Source organism: Pituophis catenifer, unplaced genomic scaffold (assembly GCF_029215685.1).
Source record: "Pituophis catenifer annectens isolate HBS135680 unplaced genomic scaffold, rPitCat1.0.hap2 SCAF_1, whole genome shotgun sequence".
Lineage (NCBI taxonomy): Eukaryota > Metazoa > Chordata > Lepidosauria > Squamata > Colubridae > Pituophis > Pituophis catenifer.
Genome location: NW_027256881.1, coordinates 297,105,376 through 297,125,112, shown reverse-complemented (window position 1 = coordinate 297,125,112; position 19,737 = coordinate 297,105,376). Strand labels below are relative to the sequence as shown.

At 37.5% G+C, this 19,737-nt stretch overlaps 1 protein-coding gene across 1 annotated transcript; it reads right to left on the bottom strand.

Annotated features, from left to right (window-relative positions):
- Window positions 1–15,318: 15,318 nt before the first annotated feature.
- Window positions 15,319–19,456, bottom strand: VRTN (vertebrae development associated). Its single transcript, XM_070931406.1, has 2 exons — window positions 19,416–19,456; window positions 15,319–17,344 (listed from the first exon to the last, which is right to left on the bottom strand). Exon 2 carries the CDS (start codon window positions 17,341–17,343, stop codon window positions 15,319–15,321), a length of 2,025 nt encoding a protein of 674 aa, XP_070787507.1. The 5' UTR covers window position 17,344; window positions 19,416–19,456.
- Between the last annotated feature and the right edge of the window lie 281 nt (window positions 19,457–19,737).

The following is a 19,737-nucleotide window of genomic DNA, read 5'->3' as shown; positions in this document are numbered from 1 at the left end:
GAGTAAGTTTGAATCCCCTTCTAGTCTTATTAATTTGGACACCAAGATATTTATTTACTTTACCTAGAGATTTCAACGAGAAATGTTCATTTAGCTTATTTACAAAAGTTTCTCTTCTTTCTTTGTGTTTTCCTATATATAAAATATCATCTACATAAATCAATACAAATTCAATGTAATCATCACCCTTTTTGACAAAGAAACAGTTATCAGCAGTGGTAGCGTTGAAATCCATGGTCTTAAGTACTTTTACCAAGCAATCGTACCATCTTTTACCAGATTGCTTTAATCCGTATAAACTCTTGTTCAATAGCCAAATTTCATTTTTGTTAGTGTATTGACTGTGAGGTGCTCTTACATATATTTCCTTATCTAGTTTTGCGTGTAGATACGCAGTCTGTATGTCATATTGAAATACATCAAGATTGAGTGCAGATGCTACTACTAGAGCTGTTTTGACACTCTCTGTTCTTACTGTGGGGGAGTACGTGTCAGTATAGTCCTCCGGATATTTTTGTGCATAACCTTGTGCAACTAATCTAGCTTTGTATAGAGTATTGCCTCCTTCTAGATTCTTAATTTTATATATCCACCTGGTACCAATAATTGTTTTATCTTTAGGTGCAATTGCAGGTGTAAATACATTTAATCCTTGCAAACTTTCCATCTCTTTTTTCATAGCTAGTTCCCATTTTTCTTTTTCTTCACGAGGGAGTTTTAATACTTCCTCATATGTATTAGGTGTTATTTGTTCACCATCCATATGCATTATGTAATCTCTGTATTTATTTGGTATTTGATTTCTGTTGTTCCTAACGGCTCTTTCAGGTTTGCTATTGTTGTCATGCAAATATCTTGCTTCCTTTTTTGTTAGTGTGTCTGTCTTTATTTTGTGTTGACTATTTGTCCAAGTTTTGGTTTTGCTTTTATATTTGTTGATATTTTGTTTTTCTATGGTCCCTTCCTCACGAGATTTTGTATCTTTGCATTTATTTGGAAATATTTCATTAAGATGTAATTTAGACCAGTTGGCCTGTTCATGGAACACAGCTGTTCTGGAAACTATAAATTTGTTATTATTATCAATGAATCTGTACCCTTTGGTGCCAGTTTCATATCCCATAAATCTGAGTCTTCTGGATACATTTTCTCCCTTTCTTCTCAACTGTTTAGGTATGTGTACGTCTGCAGTGACTCCAAATATGTGCATGTGTGCTAATTTTGGTTTCCTATTATACATTACTTCATATGGTGTCTTATTTACAATACTGGACCAGGTTCTATTTTGTGTGTAATTTGAATAATGTAAGGCTTCTGACCAAAATTGTTTGCTTAAGCCAGCATCCTCTAATGTGCACCTAATCATAGTTTGTAATGTGGAATTTTTCCTCTCTGCAATCCCGTTCTGGAACGCAGAAAATGGACTAGACGTGTAATGTAGCATTCCTCTATCCTTTAACCATTGGGAGAATTCTTTAGACATGAATTCACATCCCCTATCTGTCATAATTTGTTTTATTCTGATATTGTGTTGTGTTTCTATGCGTTTGTAAAATTCCTTAAATTTTTGAAAGGTTTCATCCTTGTGTTTTAATGTGTAAACAAAACCATAGCGACTGTAATCGTCTACTATTGTCAGGAAGTAACGTTTTCTATAAGTGATTGATGGAGTTAATGGGCCAACTAGGTCCATGTGTACTAAGTCAAAAATTTTGTTAGTTGATCTGGTGGATTTTCTTGGCCTGGGACTAGTTTTTAGCTTTGTAGATTTACATACTGAACATTCCAAATAGTTTTCACAATTTTTTATTTTGACACCTTCTGCGTGTTCAGTCATTTTTTGTACTACAGGAAAACTTGCATGTCCTAACTTCCTATGTAAGATGTGAGCACACTCATCATGAATCGGTTTACCTATTTTTGGTTTCTTTTCATTGTGTGTATCTGCGTGATCATGAGATATTTTACATTCATCATTGTCACTGTTACTAATATTTTCATCATCTGCTTCAATACAATCTTCCATATTTGAATCAATGTTATGCAACCATTTTTCTTTTGTTATCAGATAGGGTAGGCCTCCTTTAATCATCACAGTGCCTACATTTATTTTATTCTTCTCTAAAGTTGCTTTTCCCTTTGAGAAAACTATATTAATGTCAGAATCTCTACTTAGTTTTATGGCACTTAGTATGTTATGAGGTATTTCTGGTATTAACAATACCCCCTCTATTTTTCCTAGACCAGGCAAGGTCACATTCCCTCTGCCTAATACTTGAACCTTTTCTTGGTTAGCTACCTTTATTACAAATTTATCTTCTGTAAATGAAGACAATATATTTTTGTTATTAGTGGTGTGATTAGTTGTTCCAGAATCAATAAGCCAATTATTGTTCTCATTTTGTTGTGTTTTAGTGCTGTCTTGTTTATTTAGTCCATTCAGTGAACCAGATTTTCTCTCTTTTGAATTTTCTCTGCCCCCTCTATTTTCTCTGTAATTTGGTGGGCTTCTATATCTATGTCTATCTATGGAAGACTGTCTATAATTGTATTTATTCCTATATTCTGACCTATGTCTTTCCTTTGAAATTTTGGGACAATCTCTTCTATTGTGTTCCCTGGACCCACAATTGTGGCATTTAAACATTTCATTATATTTTTCTTGGAAAGCTACTTTCCTAAAAGGTTTGTGTTCTGTGTGATTGCTAGAACGATTTTTTCTTGAATTGTCTTCTGCTATCAATTTGTTAGATAGACTTTCTATGGATAAATATCCTAGATTGATAGTGTCTAAATGTGACATGAAACTATCCCATGATGAATCAAGTGAATTGATAATAACACTTTTCATTGTTTGGTCTGAAATCACTTCCCCCCTCAAATGCAGTTCAGCTCTTATTTTGTTTAAAGATATTAAATGCTCACTTATGGAAACCCCTGGTTTTACTCTAGAAGAAAAGAAATCCTTAGATATTCTTGTGGTGGTAGCTACACTGTCGCTGTGAAACAAATTAAACATGCATTGAATTATTTCTGAAACAGTCAGATTTGGTTTGATGCTATGATACATTGCAAGAGACACACTAGATATTATTAGGAAAAATGCTCTATGGTGTAAACAATCTATTTTTAAAGTCCAAGGTCTTCTTGGGGGACTAGTGATAAAAAATAGTAAATTTTCTTTCATAAAGACAACCTGGAGCTGTTGATACCATTCTTGCAAATTAATGCCATCAACCCTTAGTTTTGGGAAGTCACTGGGTAAGTTTCCCACATTATTTTGTCCATTACTTACAACCTGAGGTAGTCCGTGGTCTCGCAAGTGTAGGAAATTGCAAAACGGCATGGGGATGCTCGCAACGAGTCTGCGTGGTTCTCTGGCCAGTTCATGTCTTTCCGGACCATCTACGTAGTTTCGCACATGCGCGTTGTTCATTTCTTCCTTGGCGTCGTCGTGGAAGGTTCTCTCCATTGCGGCTCGCTCACTCTGCTCTTCTTCAGACGAGTCGGTCTCTGGTTCGGTCTTGGGAGTTCTGATGACGGCGACTGCTCTTCTTTTTTTCTTGGGTGCGTTGGCACTTGCTTCGGTCTGTGGTGTAGGGCGGAATCGACATGGCTCTCTGGGTTCGGGCGTCGTCGCTCTCGAAGTCAGGATGGGAGCGCGCAGGTCTTGAGGTATCGGCTTGTTCGCTTGCTTCTTCGTTGGCGCTTTGGTAATTTTTAATTTTGGCCCAAATGCAGCAAAAAGCGTCTTCATTGCTGACTTTACTTGGGATTTCGTTGAGTCATCTTCACTTTCTGATTCTGGCTCTTCCGAGGAGTTCGAATCCTCCTTTTCATTTTCGTTGTCTGATAACGTTTTTCGCGCCAGAAATTTTGAACTGAGCATTTTGATTGGCTCTGCTTCGCTCACCTTGGAGGCCTGTTGAAACCAAGATGGCTGCCATTCAAAATTTCGCGCGGGATCACATTTTTTCTTTTTCATAATGACTTTCTCTGTAGTCATATCACTCACAATTTTTTGGTCTTTAGGTTTCTCGTTAGTGATGTTTTTCTCTCTCGCTGCTCCGCTGTTCTTCAGCATTTCTTGGAGGTTCGCGATGAGGCTTTCATCATTCTTCTGGCTTTTTAATAGTTTTAATATCTCTGACCTGAGTTCGTTATTCTCTATTTCGATTTCCTCCTGGTCATCATTTTCATCTATTAATTCTTCGTCTTCAGTGGTGTATTCTTCGGATTCTCTCGAAATCGCGTTTGTGGATTCGTTGATTACTTCTTGTTCAGTTTCTATTTCTTTGCTGTAGGCCCTGGTGTTGGGCCTATCTTTCTTAGACATTTTTAAGTATTTATTGAGTCAATTAACCATCCTCTGCTACCAGCTTGTTGCAATATTTTCAGGATCAGACTCAATAATAATAGTAAGAGTTAAAGGTTTAAATATACTTCCTTTTATTTATAATAGGCATTCTATATTCACTGAATATTTACAGATAGAAGCAAGGAAAATGGAGAAGGTGGCTCCTTATATATACAATGGGTGGAGCCATGAGTGGGAGTGGTGAATTATGAATACATTAAAAATCGAAGAATAAGTTAACCCCTGATATCCCATTCATATACTATTTACACATTAGGGAATAAGGCATTTACGTCTGACAAAGAGTTGTGTTTAGGCTTAGTCATTTTGTCTGACTCTAACCCCTGCTGCGCTCCCACTCCACTGTGTCTCTGGTAGTCTTACAAGATATCCTTAACATGTGCCAATAAGCTATCATGTACATTATACCTCTTACAATTTTCCAGTCAAGTAGAGTATTCAAGACACAGGCAAGCACAGATCTACTGATATTTTTCAACCATTAAAATATAATGAAGAGATTTCTGGAATACAACTACTCTTGTGAAGAAAAGGCTGGAAAGGCTTTTGAATGTAGACTACACAAGCCAGCTTATATCAGCAAGAGACTGCTAGCACTATGACTACTAAAAATCAAGACCTGTTAAGAACTGTAAACTTCTCCTTCTATCTGCTGCCAAATTTTATGGAAGTGGAACTCAGACTTCAAGAGTGGTTGACACTTGGGAATATAAGTAATTGAGCTGTTACCAGCAGTCTTATCCTTATCCCAGAAATCATTTTTAAAAAGTTGTATGTCATTCAAAAACATCTAGCCCTCTGAGAAACACAGCTTTTGTTCAAGCTACCAAGTCATTCAAGCTGATGGCCCCAAACCAAGCTAGGAACTAAAGAAAAAATGTCTAGCAAAACCTTACAATTCCAGAGAGTTTTATGTATGCCAGACTTACAGTGATCAGAGGAGCCTAAAGTGACGGGTTTTTTTTCTTTTCTCTTTTTCATGATAAGAAGAAACAGGATTTGTTTGTTATTAATATTTCTATAGCAATTGATTCCAGCGGGTTCAGAGCATTATCAAAAGCATTAAAATTCCTTAAATGTTATAGCACCGTGATGGCGACCCTATGGCACGCGTGCCACACGTGGCACGTGTAGCCATATCAGTGGGCATGCCAGCTCAGCTCTGGCGCACATGTGTGTGCGGCCAGCTGATTTTCAGGCCTTCTGGGCCTACTATAAGTAGGGAAACAGGCTGTTTCCTGCCTCCAGAGGGCCTGAGGTTGGTGGGGAAGGCCCGTTTTTCTTTCTCACCTGGATCCTCTCTATGCATGTGGGGAGGGTGAAAACAGCCTTTCCCACTTCCTCGGAGACCGTCCGGAGGCCTGAAACAGCCCATTTCCCAACTCCTGGTGGGATAGGAAGTCACGTTTTTTGCTTTCCCCAGCCTCCAGAGACTCCTAGAGAGTGCCCCCCCGCCCTCCTGGCACGCAATGGCAAAAAGGTTAGCCATCACTGTTATAGCATTTTGGGAGGTCACAGAATTAAGCTGAATCTTAGGCACATTTCTTGCATGATTTGATTAGACCAATTCCCACCCTCTTGGCCCTCCATAATTTCTTAAAGCATGGTTGTCAAACTCGATTGCATCACGTGACATTTCATGACATATCGCGACGTTTTTTGCCTTTGCAGAGCCAGGATGGTCGTGGCCTGCGTGTGACACATCCGGCCTACAGGCCACCAGTTTGACAGGCCTGCCTTAAAGACATGACTGTCACAAGAGATTTGGTGGTTGTGTGTCACAGCCTGTACTTATAGCTGTGCTGATTTGTTTTTTTTTTTTTTACTGTGACTGCCAATTATGTACAATTGTTATTGTTATTGTATTGTTATGGTGTTTTTAATTGTTGTTAGCTGCCCTCATAACGAATTTGAAATGAATAAATAGACATTCCTTTGATGCAGCACTTGGGGGGGTAACACAACAAAAAGGCATCCAATAGCCCCATATTTTCCTCTCTTAAATCAAAAATAATGTCATAGACCTAATCATATATCTTACACGGTTCTTTCTTTGTCCTACAGAACTTATGTGATATTTGATACAGGGTTTAATGGACTGACAGTAACATGAGAGATGAACCATGATCAGGCCCATAAACAATGTTGGTTATTTTTTTTAATGAAATGCATTCTATGAGCTCTAATAAAACGATAATCATGAAGAATATACTGGGCTAGGGCGAGGGTGACAAATAGGTAATCCTTTTCAGAAGCACAATAACCAAGCTACTATGAGAAACTATGTCGATTGCATGACATGACATAGTTTATACAGCACAACCACCTCTTCATTATAGAAAAGTAGTAGAGATCACTGCTGATATGGAATGCAGGTGTGAGAAGTGCTACACACAGGATTGACAGCCACTTGGAAACCTCGAGAGAGAGATAAAGTTTGAGGTGTCCAGTATCTTTTTCTTATGAACATTGTTTTCTAGAAATGGAATAAGACTGGTAGTGATTGTTGGAAACAGATAAAAGTCAACTGCTACCATTGTTTGTTCTTTTTTTAATTTTTGGCATTCTGAGTGTCAAAACTATATTTTCCTGAGCCTGCAAAGCTACCCTGTAAGCTTAGGAATAGGCACACTTTTTAAGGAAGCAACCAGCAGGAAGAATAAAGCTGTGCATACTTGATCTGAAGCACCTTTGTTTCCCTTCAGATCCAAATAAACCACATTCTAGCATAAACTTTCTCAACTTGTTTTTCAACTTTTTTTTAACTTTGCCCTCTGTGCTGTGCAATGCCAGCACTTGTAATAAAGGATATTCTTGTGCACCTTGATTCAGCTGCCAACCTGCCTCTTGGTTAATATTATTATTTATTAAATTTAGACAGTATGCTGCCTGATTCATAGAAATTCGGAATGGCTTACAGATTTCAAATAAATAAATAAATACAAGGAACAAAACAAAAGCAACAGAAAATGAACAGAGATGGCAGGAAAAAAAAAACAAACCCAAATGGGAATGACAAAAAGGAACAAAGGACTGTCACATGTCTTTTGGGCCAAGCCCAGGGCAAAAAGCTACATCTTCAGGTCCCTTTGGAATACTAGTAAGTAGACACCATTCAAATCTTTGGTGTAGCCTCATTCCACAAGGCAGGAGCTGCTACAGAGAAGTCATGCTTCCAACATCTCTATACTGTAGGTGGCCTTGTTTAATCAATGGAACCTGGAGTGCACCAAACCTGCCAGGTAGACCCAACTAGGCTGATCATATGAGAGATAGGCAGTCCCTTGAGTAACCTTAGTCCATTCACTCTCTCTCTCAGTCCAACTCACTTCACAGGATTGTTGTTGTGAGGAAAATAAGAGGAGCAAGGTGTGTTGATTATGTTTGTCGCCTTGAGTTATTTGTAAAAAATAATACAGGTGGGATAAAAATAAATTAAATAAATAAAGTAAAAATAAATAAAATAACCAGACCCCATGCCACATGCAACCAGCACCTTGAATTGCACCCAGAAGCAAACTGTCAACCAGTGCAACTTCAAAAGCAGAGGTGTTACATTGGCATATCAAGGTATGTCTGTCACTGCCCATGCCACTGCATTCTGAACCAGCTGAAGTTTCTGGATGGTGTTCAAAGGCAACCCCACATAAAGCACATGTAGTACCTAGACAAGCTGTGAGGTGACCAGTGGCTGTCTGAACTGCCCCTAATCTAGGAAAGGGAACATCTGGCACCAGATGAAACTAGCAAAGGCATTTCTGGTTACAGCTATCTCCTGTGCAAGGGATTTCCTGAGATCTAAAAATTATTTTAAGGGTTCCTTCATGGTAAAAGCGTTGAGAAAAGTTGCAGTAGTATGTCATTATACTTCATACACCTTGTATATGGGATGTGGCTAATAGTGTAAGGCTGATATGTAAGGTAGCCTCTAGATCAGAGAGCCTAGCAAAATTGGCCAGAATTCTCTTTACTATTGGCAGACAAAGATGAGACATTGGTGCAACTACACATGATTACCTAGTCTAAACTTTATCTTCATAATAAACCAAGCCTCAATTGATCAAACTTATAATGGCTGGAGAAACTGAATATCTATGGGGCTAACTGGTTACCTATAGCTTATGGAACATTACAAATTGGAATATAAATGCAATAAATTATAATAATTAATAAACTGGGGGAAAGTGCCTGAATCTAAGAAGAATGTAATAAATAGGAATGAATTTATATGATCTTGTGGAGTGAAGGTAATGAATACATGCATGAAAATTAAGTGCTATGAATGAAAGATCTAAATGTATATGAGAAACATGAACTGACATGATGTTTGTTGTGACTGCCTATGAAGCTAAGAACCCCTAGGTTGGCGACACTTCGAGTTTATGCTCCATTGACTGGCAATAATGGAAACATTGTGCTACATCCTCAATGAATGTGTTCCAGGAGAATAAATATTCACTTACATGTCATGAATATATAAATTGAAGAAATGAAGTGAAAGTGTCTGGGCCATTTGCAAACCCCAAAGTGAATGAGACTACTGATTATTTACTGAACAATTGCATGGAAAAAGTTCTGCTAAATGCAGACACACCTGCAGTAAGAGAAAGAATGAATCATGTGGCAAAACATTTGAAGGAAACTGCTCTCCCAACAGAATGAATTGAAAAAGGATGTGAGGGGAAAGGATCTGGAAACTGCTTGGAACAAAGTAAAACACTTACATTACAAAGTGCCATTAAGTTATTTTAATGTTATGTATGAAAAGTATATTTAATTAAATTATGAAAGGGACTGTAGGTGAGGGGGCGAATGTGCGTAAGACAGTGAAAATGCAAAAAAAGAGAACAAAGAATAGTAAAGATTAAGAGACAAAGAAAATGCAAAGCAATTTTGGTAGAAATAAAAATCTAGTTCTGTAAGTGGGTGAAGAGGTCTAAACAAGAAACTTCTGGTAAAGTGAATGAAATAAAAAATAAAAGTGGCAAGATGCTTCTAGGAATTTGCATGAATTTGCATGAAAATGTACTTTTAATACATTAAGAACATAATTAAAAAACACTATAAATGTTATTGTCCAAGAAAAAAGTTGACAAAAAGCAAGTCATAAAAGTTGTAAGAATGTTGAAAAACAGGTTGCATGTGTAGATGGAGTAAGCAGAGAAATACTTAAAAACTGAGTGGCTGTGTGATTTAACACATGTGTGAAGACTATGTTCCTAATTATAAAAATGCTATTGTTCCCCTACATTAATGGGAAGAAAGCAGGGGTGAATGCAAAAACTGTTTATGTCTTAGAAACTGTGTGACAGGATTCTGATTTAAAGAGTACAATAAAAGTCAGTGAACAAAATTTGATAAATTTGGTTCAGCTATAGACCCGGTCAGAGAGCACATGGACTATATTTTTACTCTTTAGGGGATAATTGAAAAATAAAAAGAGAATATACTCCTTGTCTTATGAAACCATATTATAAAATTATTAGGCTTGAATTGTGGAATTATGTTGTTGTTAGTTGCAAAGTCATGTCCGACTCATCGCGACCCCATGGACAACTTTCCTCCAGGCCTTCCTGTCGTCTACCATCCCCCAGAGACCATTTAAGATCACAACGACTGCTCCAATGACCCCATCCATCTCATTCTCTGTTGTTCCCTTCTTCTTTTGCCTTCAATTGTTCCCAGCATTAGGCTTTTCTCCAGTGAGTCCTTCCTTCTCATTAAGTGGCCTTCTAGTATTTGTTTCATCTTCAGGATCTGGCCTTCTAAAGAGCAGTAAAGATTGACCACCTCCTGTGGAATTACAGATTTTCACAAAGCTTGCAGAACCAAGTATTAAACATGTATAACAAGCCTGAGCTATCTCTATTCTAAGAAATCCATAATGGAGTCTTTTGCATGATTATGGATTTGAAGATTGGTTGCTGAATGCAAAAAAATGCTGTATCTAATGGAAATAAAGAATGGTTGGAAATAAGCAGAATGCTTAGAAAATTGTTCAATATTGAGCAGGCATTAAGACAAAGATATGTGATATCCACTTAATTGTTTAATATATTTATGGATTAATATACAGGTAGTCCTCAAATTACGACAGTTCACTTAGCGACCATTCAAAGTTATAATGACACTGAAAAAACAGACTTATGACCATTTTTCACACTTACGACCTTTGCAGCAGCCCCAAATTTTGTGATCAAAATTCAGATACTTGGCAATTGGTTCATACTTATGTTGCTGTGTCCCAAGGTCACGTGATCACCTTTTGCAACCTTTTGACAATCAATGGGGAAGCTGGATTCACTTAACAACTGTTTACCAATTTATCAACTGCAGTGGCAAGAAAGGTCATAAAATGGGGCAAAACTCACTTAACATATGTCTCAACAACAGGAATGTTGGGCTCAATTGTGGTTGTAAGTCGAGGACTACCTGTATAAGGAAAGCTTATCATGATGTGTATCGAGGACATGACTATACTGTATTTTTTTATCTGATGATGCCATGTTGGCTGGTTGAGAGTGCAAATTATTTGCAAGAAATATAAGATAGATTGTATAAAGCAATGTTAAGAGTATGAATCTGAAAATCTGGGTATCGAATTCCAAGGCAATCGGTCTCACTGAACAGAAATGATGAAAACTAGAGCAAGTAAATGAATGTATGTTCCTTGATATATTAAGGATAGGAAACTGGATGGATGAATTTTAGAACATACAAATAAAGCTAAATACAGCAAGAATGGGATACTTAAGAAGTTGCTTGGTAAATAATAATGGTAGTAAAAGAATGAATGAGTGCTGCTGAGGAATATGATTTCAATATGAGAATGAGTCTTTGTACAGAGGAGTGTGGAGTTAGCCTTGAAAAGGGTTTTCAACCACCATTAACTTCTATTAAGCTCATCTTACCTCATGGTTTAGCCTTGTGAGGGAATGAGGCAGAAAGTTAAGACTGTTCCCTTTTCATTCTTAGTATAAGAAGAGGGAGATAAAATCTTTGTCAGACTTTCAAAATTCTGTTGTTATACCCTGCAACAATAGAACTACAATAGTCCTTGTGGAGTGCCTATCTAAAGGGCTCGCAGTCTAGCACAGAAGAAATATGCTGAGGCAGTTTATAAAGAATGAATGAGAAGTGTGAATGGATCAGGAGGAAGACTAGGAAAGTTAAAGTTGGATGGAACTGATGAAATCCTCAGAATGACAAAGAAAAAAAAAGATAGTGTTATGTCTTTTGAAGAAGCAAGAATGGTAAGGACTGAAAGTTAGAGAAGTGTAGTGAATGGTGAATAGTGGTGATGTAAACTGGGAACGCACAGCACTTTAGATCCAAAAGCAGCCCTTTTTTAAAGAAGCTGCGTCTTTTCTTGGGCACACACAATAGCCATGCAATCCTAGGAAAATATCTGTTTTAGTTAAACAGCGTGCACACCCCCGTTCCAAAACATGATTTTGGCTGTAGACCACAGATGCAGTGCAGCTTAAATGTAAATACATTAGTGTATATCCTCCTCTACCTCATTTTTAAAAAAACATTTGGCTTACTATTTATCCTTTTCTGTGGAAAGTTATTTGACTTACTATTTTCTTAGCATTTTCTGTAGAGAATGGAAATAACAGATTGGTGGATATATATGTGCTACCATTTCTCAATTTCACAATACAAGATTGCCACCTGCTGAGTCTGTCAGTTTGTAAAATCATGCTTTTATTCTGACTCTGACAATATAGAAACTTATTGAAGGAAATGTCCTTCCCTATTGCAAACAGGTAGTTATCAAATATAGCTACCATGTGGAAATTATATATTTCAAGAGTATCTAAGTGATACATAACCTTATCAGTTATCTATTCAAACATCCTTCTTAGTGTATCTATAATATGATAAAAATTAAGGGTAATATAGATTTTAAGAGTCATTTTGTTAGATATGCCATCTTGAGTTTGATAGATATAAAGCAAAATTGCCTACGAAAGTTCCTCTATGGATGTCATCATAGGAAGCCTTTTTCAGAAAATAAATGACAATTAAATCTACTTGGTTGATCTACAATATACTGAGTTATTAACATTTGTTGAAAAGAGAGTCTATCTTAAAAACAAGGGAAAACTTGGAGAAGGAGGGTTTTACTTGTCAATGGTTACATATGCTCAATTGCTTGAACATTTTAAATTGAACAAAAACTTTTACAGATGAAAGAACTGGTTTCGAAAAGGATGTATTTACCAGTAATGAACAACTTATTGCTAAGGTATATAAATTGTTATGGATGATGAATCAGGAAGATGAATATATTAAAGATTATATGATTAAATGACCAAAACATTTAGGGGTATAATATAATGTCAAACAGATTTTGGAAATGTGACCAACATGAGGGATAGTTTTTATTACTTACAGTGAATCTGTAAAAGTGAAACGAAATATTGGGATCAGAGAGGTTTGTTAATCCAGAAGACTCTTAAAAATAATGTATGGTTGAAACCAGAAGTTTTCCTTTTAAGTTTAATGGAGAAACAGACTGAAAGAAAACATGAAACTTTATTTTTATTTGTGATATCTATTATGGAAGATTTTACAAATTCCCACAAACAATAGCGTAATCTAGGAACCACCAAGAGAGTCTATGACAATTCACCACAGCCAACTTGCCATGGCCAATTTGCCATGGCCAAGTCACTGCAAGACAACTTGCCACAGGACAACTCAGTGCAGGACAAGAGTTACACTAATATCAAAGAAATTGTGGAATAGAATCATTAAAGAAAGAATGCAAAAGGAGAGACAGAATGAAATGTGAATGGCAAAAATTAAAATAATTTTTATTTATTTTAAACTAGCTGGATATCCGTGCTTCGCTACGAAACTATGTGATGGGGCTTGATAAATCAACACTTGAAAATTAATGAGTAGTTATGATCAGCCTCTCCTCCCCCCTTCTCTCCCTCAGCCTTGCCCCACAGAAGCCTATACTATCCCCCTTCTCTCTCTCAGGCTTGCCCCACAGAAGGCTCCCCTATCCTATCCCCCGCTTGCTGCTGTAAAACTGAAAGTGAAACTCCTCTCCTCTGCTTGTGTTTTGCATTTGGAACAGATTTCTTTTTAGGTGGGGAGGAGGAGAAGAACTCCTTAGCATCAGAGGGCTGTTTGGAAAGTGAAACAGTATTTGCTGTGTGAGCAAGGAGGAGACAGGAAGGAACCTGGCCTTGGCTTAGCTCAAGTGTTCTGTATTATAGCTGCTTCCTGCTGTGAAAATAAAACTGAAAGTGAAACCCCTCCCCTCTGCTTGTGTTTTGCATTTGGAACAGATTTCTTTTCAGGTGGGGAGGGGGAGTAGAACTCCTTAGCATCAGAGTGTGTTAATAATATAGGAAATACTAATGCTCTGATGGTCATTTTGAAAAATCCTTTCTTAGTGAGCACCTAGATGCCAAGAGGAACATACATGGCAAATTTTAAATTTGTAGGCTCTGGAGATTTCATGATTACGGCATAAGTGGTTTTCGCTTTTATATATATAGATAATTAAATAGAATTGTTAAATTGTCCCGGAGTGAGTTGTCCCATGGCAAGTTGGTTGTGATGAGTTGGCTGCGGCAATTTAGCCATGGCAAATTGGCTATAGTGAATTGGCTGCAACAAGTTGGCTGTGGCAAGCTGTCCCATTCCCCCACCAAGACCACTTCCACCAGCACTGACAGGGCATATCACTAGTATATAAAATGTGACTTTCCCTTCTAGCACTATTGTCACCTAGTTTGATAATAAACCCTCTGCAAGAAAACACCAAGCTCAGAGAGCACCAAGAACATCACCATTTGCGGAATTGTTATTATGATGCATTTATGTGTTATCTATTTTATTTAGACTAATAAATTATGGTATATATATTGCTGTTATTTCATTATTAGACTGGGGCTTACAGTCTTAACTAATAAAAATGCCTTTTTGGAGCGGAAATGATTTCTGTGTTGCCAATGTGTTCAAGAACTCTACACAGAGATGGTGCATGATTCCACTGATAATTTTGGAGTAGGAGAACTCTCTGAAGGAGATATCTATGTACCTCTATTTTCAAGTTGAGCTGAGCTGATTTCTTCCATCATTTTAAACCAAGCTCAAAAAGTAGGTCAAGGGGAAAATGCTTATCTGGTAAGATGCCATACCAATGTCCACTGATATTCCCCTATACCAGGGGTGTCAAACTCGCAGTGACACATTGTCACATGATGTATTGCAACTTTCACCCTCTTCACTAAACCGGTGGGCGTGGCCACTGCATGATGCATCTGGCCCACGGGCCCCTGTCCTATACCATACTAGATTGTATCACAGAAAGTTTTCTCAAATATCTTCTGTAAAAGGTAGTAATGTTTATTTCTCCTCTGTATCAGCTCCCTTTCAACCCTCACTCGAAGATAAATCCCTTTCACAGCTGAGTTCTTAATCCACTTTCTTGGAGAAAATACTTAAGACAACTTGATTCTCATTTTTTTAATGGATCTCTTTATATGCATTTACACAAAACATATTACATATATTGGAAGAACCCACAACATATATTATATCCATCAGTTGAGTCAGTAAAACTAATAAACTTGTCTTGTGAAAAGAATACATATCCAAACCTAAAGATTCTCAGTGAGAATTTCATGTTAAGAAATAAAACATAGGTCAAATTCATTGAAAAGTTGAGCAGCAGAATGCAAATTTAAGAATAATCTTCACATATAGCTTGCTATTCAGTTTGTTTATTTTAAAAAAATTAAACAAAAAGCTGTATTTCTTTACGATATAAAAAGAATATCTCATTCCCAATATTCTATCTTGGGAATATATTTCTATCTTTCCCTAAGCTAAAAAAAAAAACAAATCCACAAAGACCAAAATAGCAGCTTGTAGAATTTCATTGATGAGACAGCATATCTTAACTATCCTTAGGCATCCACTAGAGTAAGTCCATCATGAAGGGCACGTTTCCACATGTAGTAAGTGGAGCGTGCTGTTAAGGGAAAGTGGGCTCTGAACTCCTTGTATGTTGGAAAGGTCTTTGATTCAAAACGTTGCTGGAGAAACAGCTTGGCCTGGGCTTTGAACTGAGCTGTGGCAATCACATCCATCACAAACATGCTGCTGTTGACTTTTTCAGACATTTGATAACCTGGACTTGCACTGCTGCAGGGTTTCGGCATCTGCTCATCCACAAGCACTGGAGCAAACTCTTTTGGGTGTGTGGAATGGAATTTAAGTTCTGCCTTTCTAGTAATCTCAGAAGATGTGGGAGTCTGTTGCAAATTTTGGAAAGCCATTGTTGAGGGGAGGCAATGCTTTTTTGTCTCCTTGATACTTGTTTTCCTCCAAAACCAATAAGTTGTAGAAGAAATACTAGGATAACGCAAGCGAAACTTACAGAAAGGCATTTTCCATTGGCAAACACGTTTCCTGGCCAACTCATGAGCTTGCTTTTGCCAACTGTAGAGAGATTGCTTAATACCCATGAGAATTCGGGGCCCTGCATGTTGCCCATTGACCATCTTCACGTTAGGCAGGTTTCCTGACTTTAGTGACAGGTACAGATTCCTGGTCGGTTTCTGGGTTACAGAAAGAGGTTGGGGAGGTTTGAAATTTGGATTCCCTTTGATGGCTTTTCTTCTCCAGTTATAATATGTTGATCTGGAGATGCCAGGAAAGCTACGTTTAAAGTTTTTGTACGGCACGAGACTATTCATGGAAATGCATTTTTCTAGATAAGACTTGGCTCCTTGCATGGAAGTTCCATTTTTGATATGATTCGGGAAATTTGTTGAGCTATGGCCTCCTTCAGATGTTGTTGCACCGTCTGGACTAGTGTGAAACTCGTACATTTGGGGATCCTCAGACAAGGCAACATCAGAAGGGGAAGAAACCTCACGGTTGTTCGCACTTTGCATCTCGTGCTTCCAGGCATAGTAGGTGGAGCGAGAAATTTCTGGGAACAACTGTCGGAAGCGCTGAAGAGGAACAGTGGTACCTTCCTGAAAACAGGATTGCAAGAAATGTTTGGCTGCAAATCTGGCAGCTGCTTTCTGTCTATGCTCTCGTGACTGGCGTTTCCATCGATAGAAGGTGCTTTTGGTAATGCTGTATCTTTCACGTAGGTTAGAGTAAGTCACCTGGGGATCATTGTTCAGCAACTCCAGTGTCTTTACAGGCTGAACCTGAGGTTCCGGAATGGACGCTATGGGTTCCAGCTCTTCCAGACCCATGACAGGGACAAAGTACTGAGCTTCAAAAACCTGGGAAGAAGTCTGCTTCCCTGACCACATGATGTGAAGTGTGGAGATTTGCAACTTACACGTTCTAGGTCGGATGAGTCGGTTGAAGTAGGGCCGTATATTAAGGTTGCTCATTGGGTAGATGGAATAAATGTTGCATTGTAGTACAGATGCCAGAGCGTACACATGCCACATGTTGACATAGCTGCCAATAAAGCAACTGGCTTTAATGTCAACATCAAAGATAGCCTCTAGAGTAGCCAAAGGTAACTTAGTCATCTGAGGAGATTTATATGTACAAAGAGAATAACGAGAAGCTTGCAGCATCACCTTAGAATCAATCATGCCATTGAAATAATACTGCTTGTGAAGCAACATCTCCACAACTGTGCGGACCTGTAACTCCAGAGTTAAGCTAGTGTTACCCCACAACAACACACTTGCTGCCTCAAACAAGTGGTTCCCATTGCCTTTACAAATGAAAGGCAACATATTGCGAGGAGCATCTTCTGGGTAAAGACTTTTTGCTACACGGTCAACTTCCAGCTCTTCCTGGAACTGCCTCCCATAAAAGCTGGGTAGTGAAAAAGAGGACAATATCGTCTGAGATGTCGAGGCTGCCTTAATTAATGGCTCTAGCCCATTGCATTCACTTGCCTCCTGGAGCTTCTGGAGCATGGACTGCATTAGTTGGTGGCGCTGGATCATTCTGAAATATAGAAAAGTTTGAAGAATTAGAATGTTATGTTTTGCACAGATTTTCCCTTCATGGCTACTTAGAGAGGCACAGTTATGCTGTTCTATCTTGGCACATAACTATACTTCTTGAGCATATCAAAAATCCATATATAATTAAAGGGGAAGTCCAAACTAAGAGAAGTTTTTGTGAAAACTGGTGCACAATCCTGTGGGTTAGAATACTGAATTAGACCTTATTCCCTAATAAATAGTCATAAAACTGAACTATGGTTAATTTTGCATCGGACTGCACATCTTATGAAATAAAATTTAATCAAGTATGTACATTATCCCATTGTCTTACCCTTTGTTAGCATATACCAAATTAAGCTCTAGTATTATCCACCTGAACCTATTTAGCAGACTTTGCCTTTAAACAGAAGGATTAACGCTTGAAAATATGATCGGTGTAACCTGCTAAAATTCACTGAAGAGCACAGCAATGCTAAAAGATAAATGTATGCTTTCTAAATGAAGAAATACTCATTCTGAAGTTTACTTTTCATCATTTTAACGCAGCCCTTCAGTAACTTTTGCTCTTTAAAGGACAGATATTTGATTTAAAGGCAGCTTGTTCATACGCTGTACTCTATCCAACAAATTCTCTCATCCTTTATTTGTCTGGGTTTTCTTTTCATTTTTCAAATATTTGCTTATGTACTTTAAAGAATTCTTTTTTTAAAAAAAAAATCTGTATTTCACCTCTGTAGTTTTTATTCTTTCCAGCCAGCCAGATGCAGAGCAAGCATTGCAACTGCTGATTCAAGGGCCCATATCTAGTAGACTCAGGAAGGCTGAGGTAATACAATAACAAGCTGTTTTGCTTTAATTTGTCATAAATAATTCAGCACAATAGTTCATTTGTGTTTACATTTTACAGATTTATGTTCTAAATGTAACAGTACCTGGACTATGAGAGCTAGCTATTGTACAATTTGGTTGGCTTTGCAAAGTCCAAAAAAAAAACAAACCCCAATATAATGCAAGACTTAAGAGACCTCTTCTGGTGATTTGACAACATTGCATTTCTATACTGGCATTTAGATAATTTATGAAGTGGTTTATAAAGTAAAAAATAAACACAAGAATTACTGCAAGATGAGAACATTGTGGATATCACAAACACCTTGCAAAATTAGGAAATAAGTATTTCCTTTCACCAGGGAGGAATCTTTCACTGAAAGCTCAGCAAGCTGAAGATACGGATGTGAAGTAAAATTGTGCTTCTGTTTTTCCTAGCTGAGATTGTTTCTTATGTATAGTATTTAACAGTAATCTAACAGTATTTTGCAATAATTTGAGAATGTGAAGTAAAATTGTGCTTCTGTTTTTCCTAGCTGAGATTGTTTGTTATGTATAGTATTTAACAGTAATCTAACAGTATTTTGCAATAATTTGGGAAGGTAACATGGTTTCAGCCACCTCAGGGTCATATAACATTGCTTGCAAAATTCAGCACTTGTGGGAAATTCAGTTCTGAAAACCCAAGTCCGAAATGCCATTCTTTATAAACGCTGCAAATTATAAGGCCTTTCTCATAAAATTTACAGGATGTAGCACTGAGTTATATGGTAAAGATATTGTATGCCTCACTTAATTTGAACACTTCAACAGTGGACAATATTCAATGTAATATATGTCCTTTACCATTCTTGCCACAGGACATATTTTCCTATTCACATCGCTGTAAGTGGGCAGACAGGAATAGCTTAATGCGAGGATGGAGAACAGATACAAGTTCTCTCCCTTATATATCAATTTTAAAAGGCATAAAAGGCAAATCTATCATGGAAGCTCTTCTGAGTAGAAAGGAACCCGTGATGCCTTATTCAGTTCTGTCTCTTTTCTCATGTATGAAATTCAGCTTTCCATATCTGGTCTCCCAAAGTTCCACCATCCTAATTATATTTATCCAAAAATGCTTGTTTGAAATTTTGTTTTTCTTTCAACATGACTTTTGCTGTTCATCATCTTTAGTAATTCTTTCAATGGTCTTCCCCTCACATGGTATATTTTATTACTGTACACTTCGCACATTGTACAGAGCTTTTGTGTAGTACGTAGTAGTATTTAGCTGAGCCTCACCATTCGTTTTCTAATAACTTAATCCTCCAGTAGACCTTAAAAATTGCTGATCTTAAAAACTGCTGATCTGTTTAGAAAAGTGAGAAAAGGGGATCTCAGTATTGACATATATTTTCCTGACTTTTCACAAAAAGTGCAAGCCTTAATCTGCTACATTTTGCCATCCCAATCATCTGTATAACAAGATATTTTAAGCCTTACTGAACAGATAAAAAATACAGGACAAGATGATTTCATAGCTTCTGTTTTCTTCTTCAGGAAAGCACTTTAAAAGAACAT

Coding starts and splice junctions, on each gene's coding strand:
- VRTN (XM_070931406.1), bottom strand. CDS start 17,343: ATGATCCAGCGCCACCAACTAATGCAGTCCATGCTCCAGAAGCTCCAG.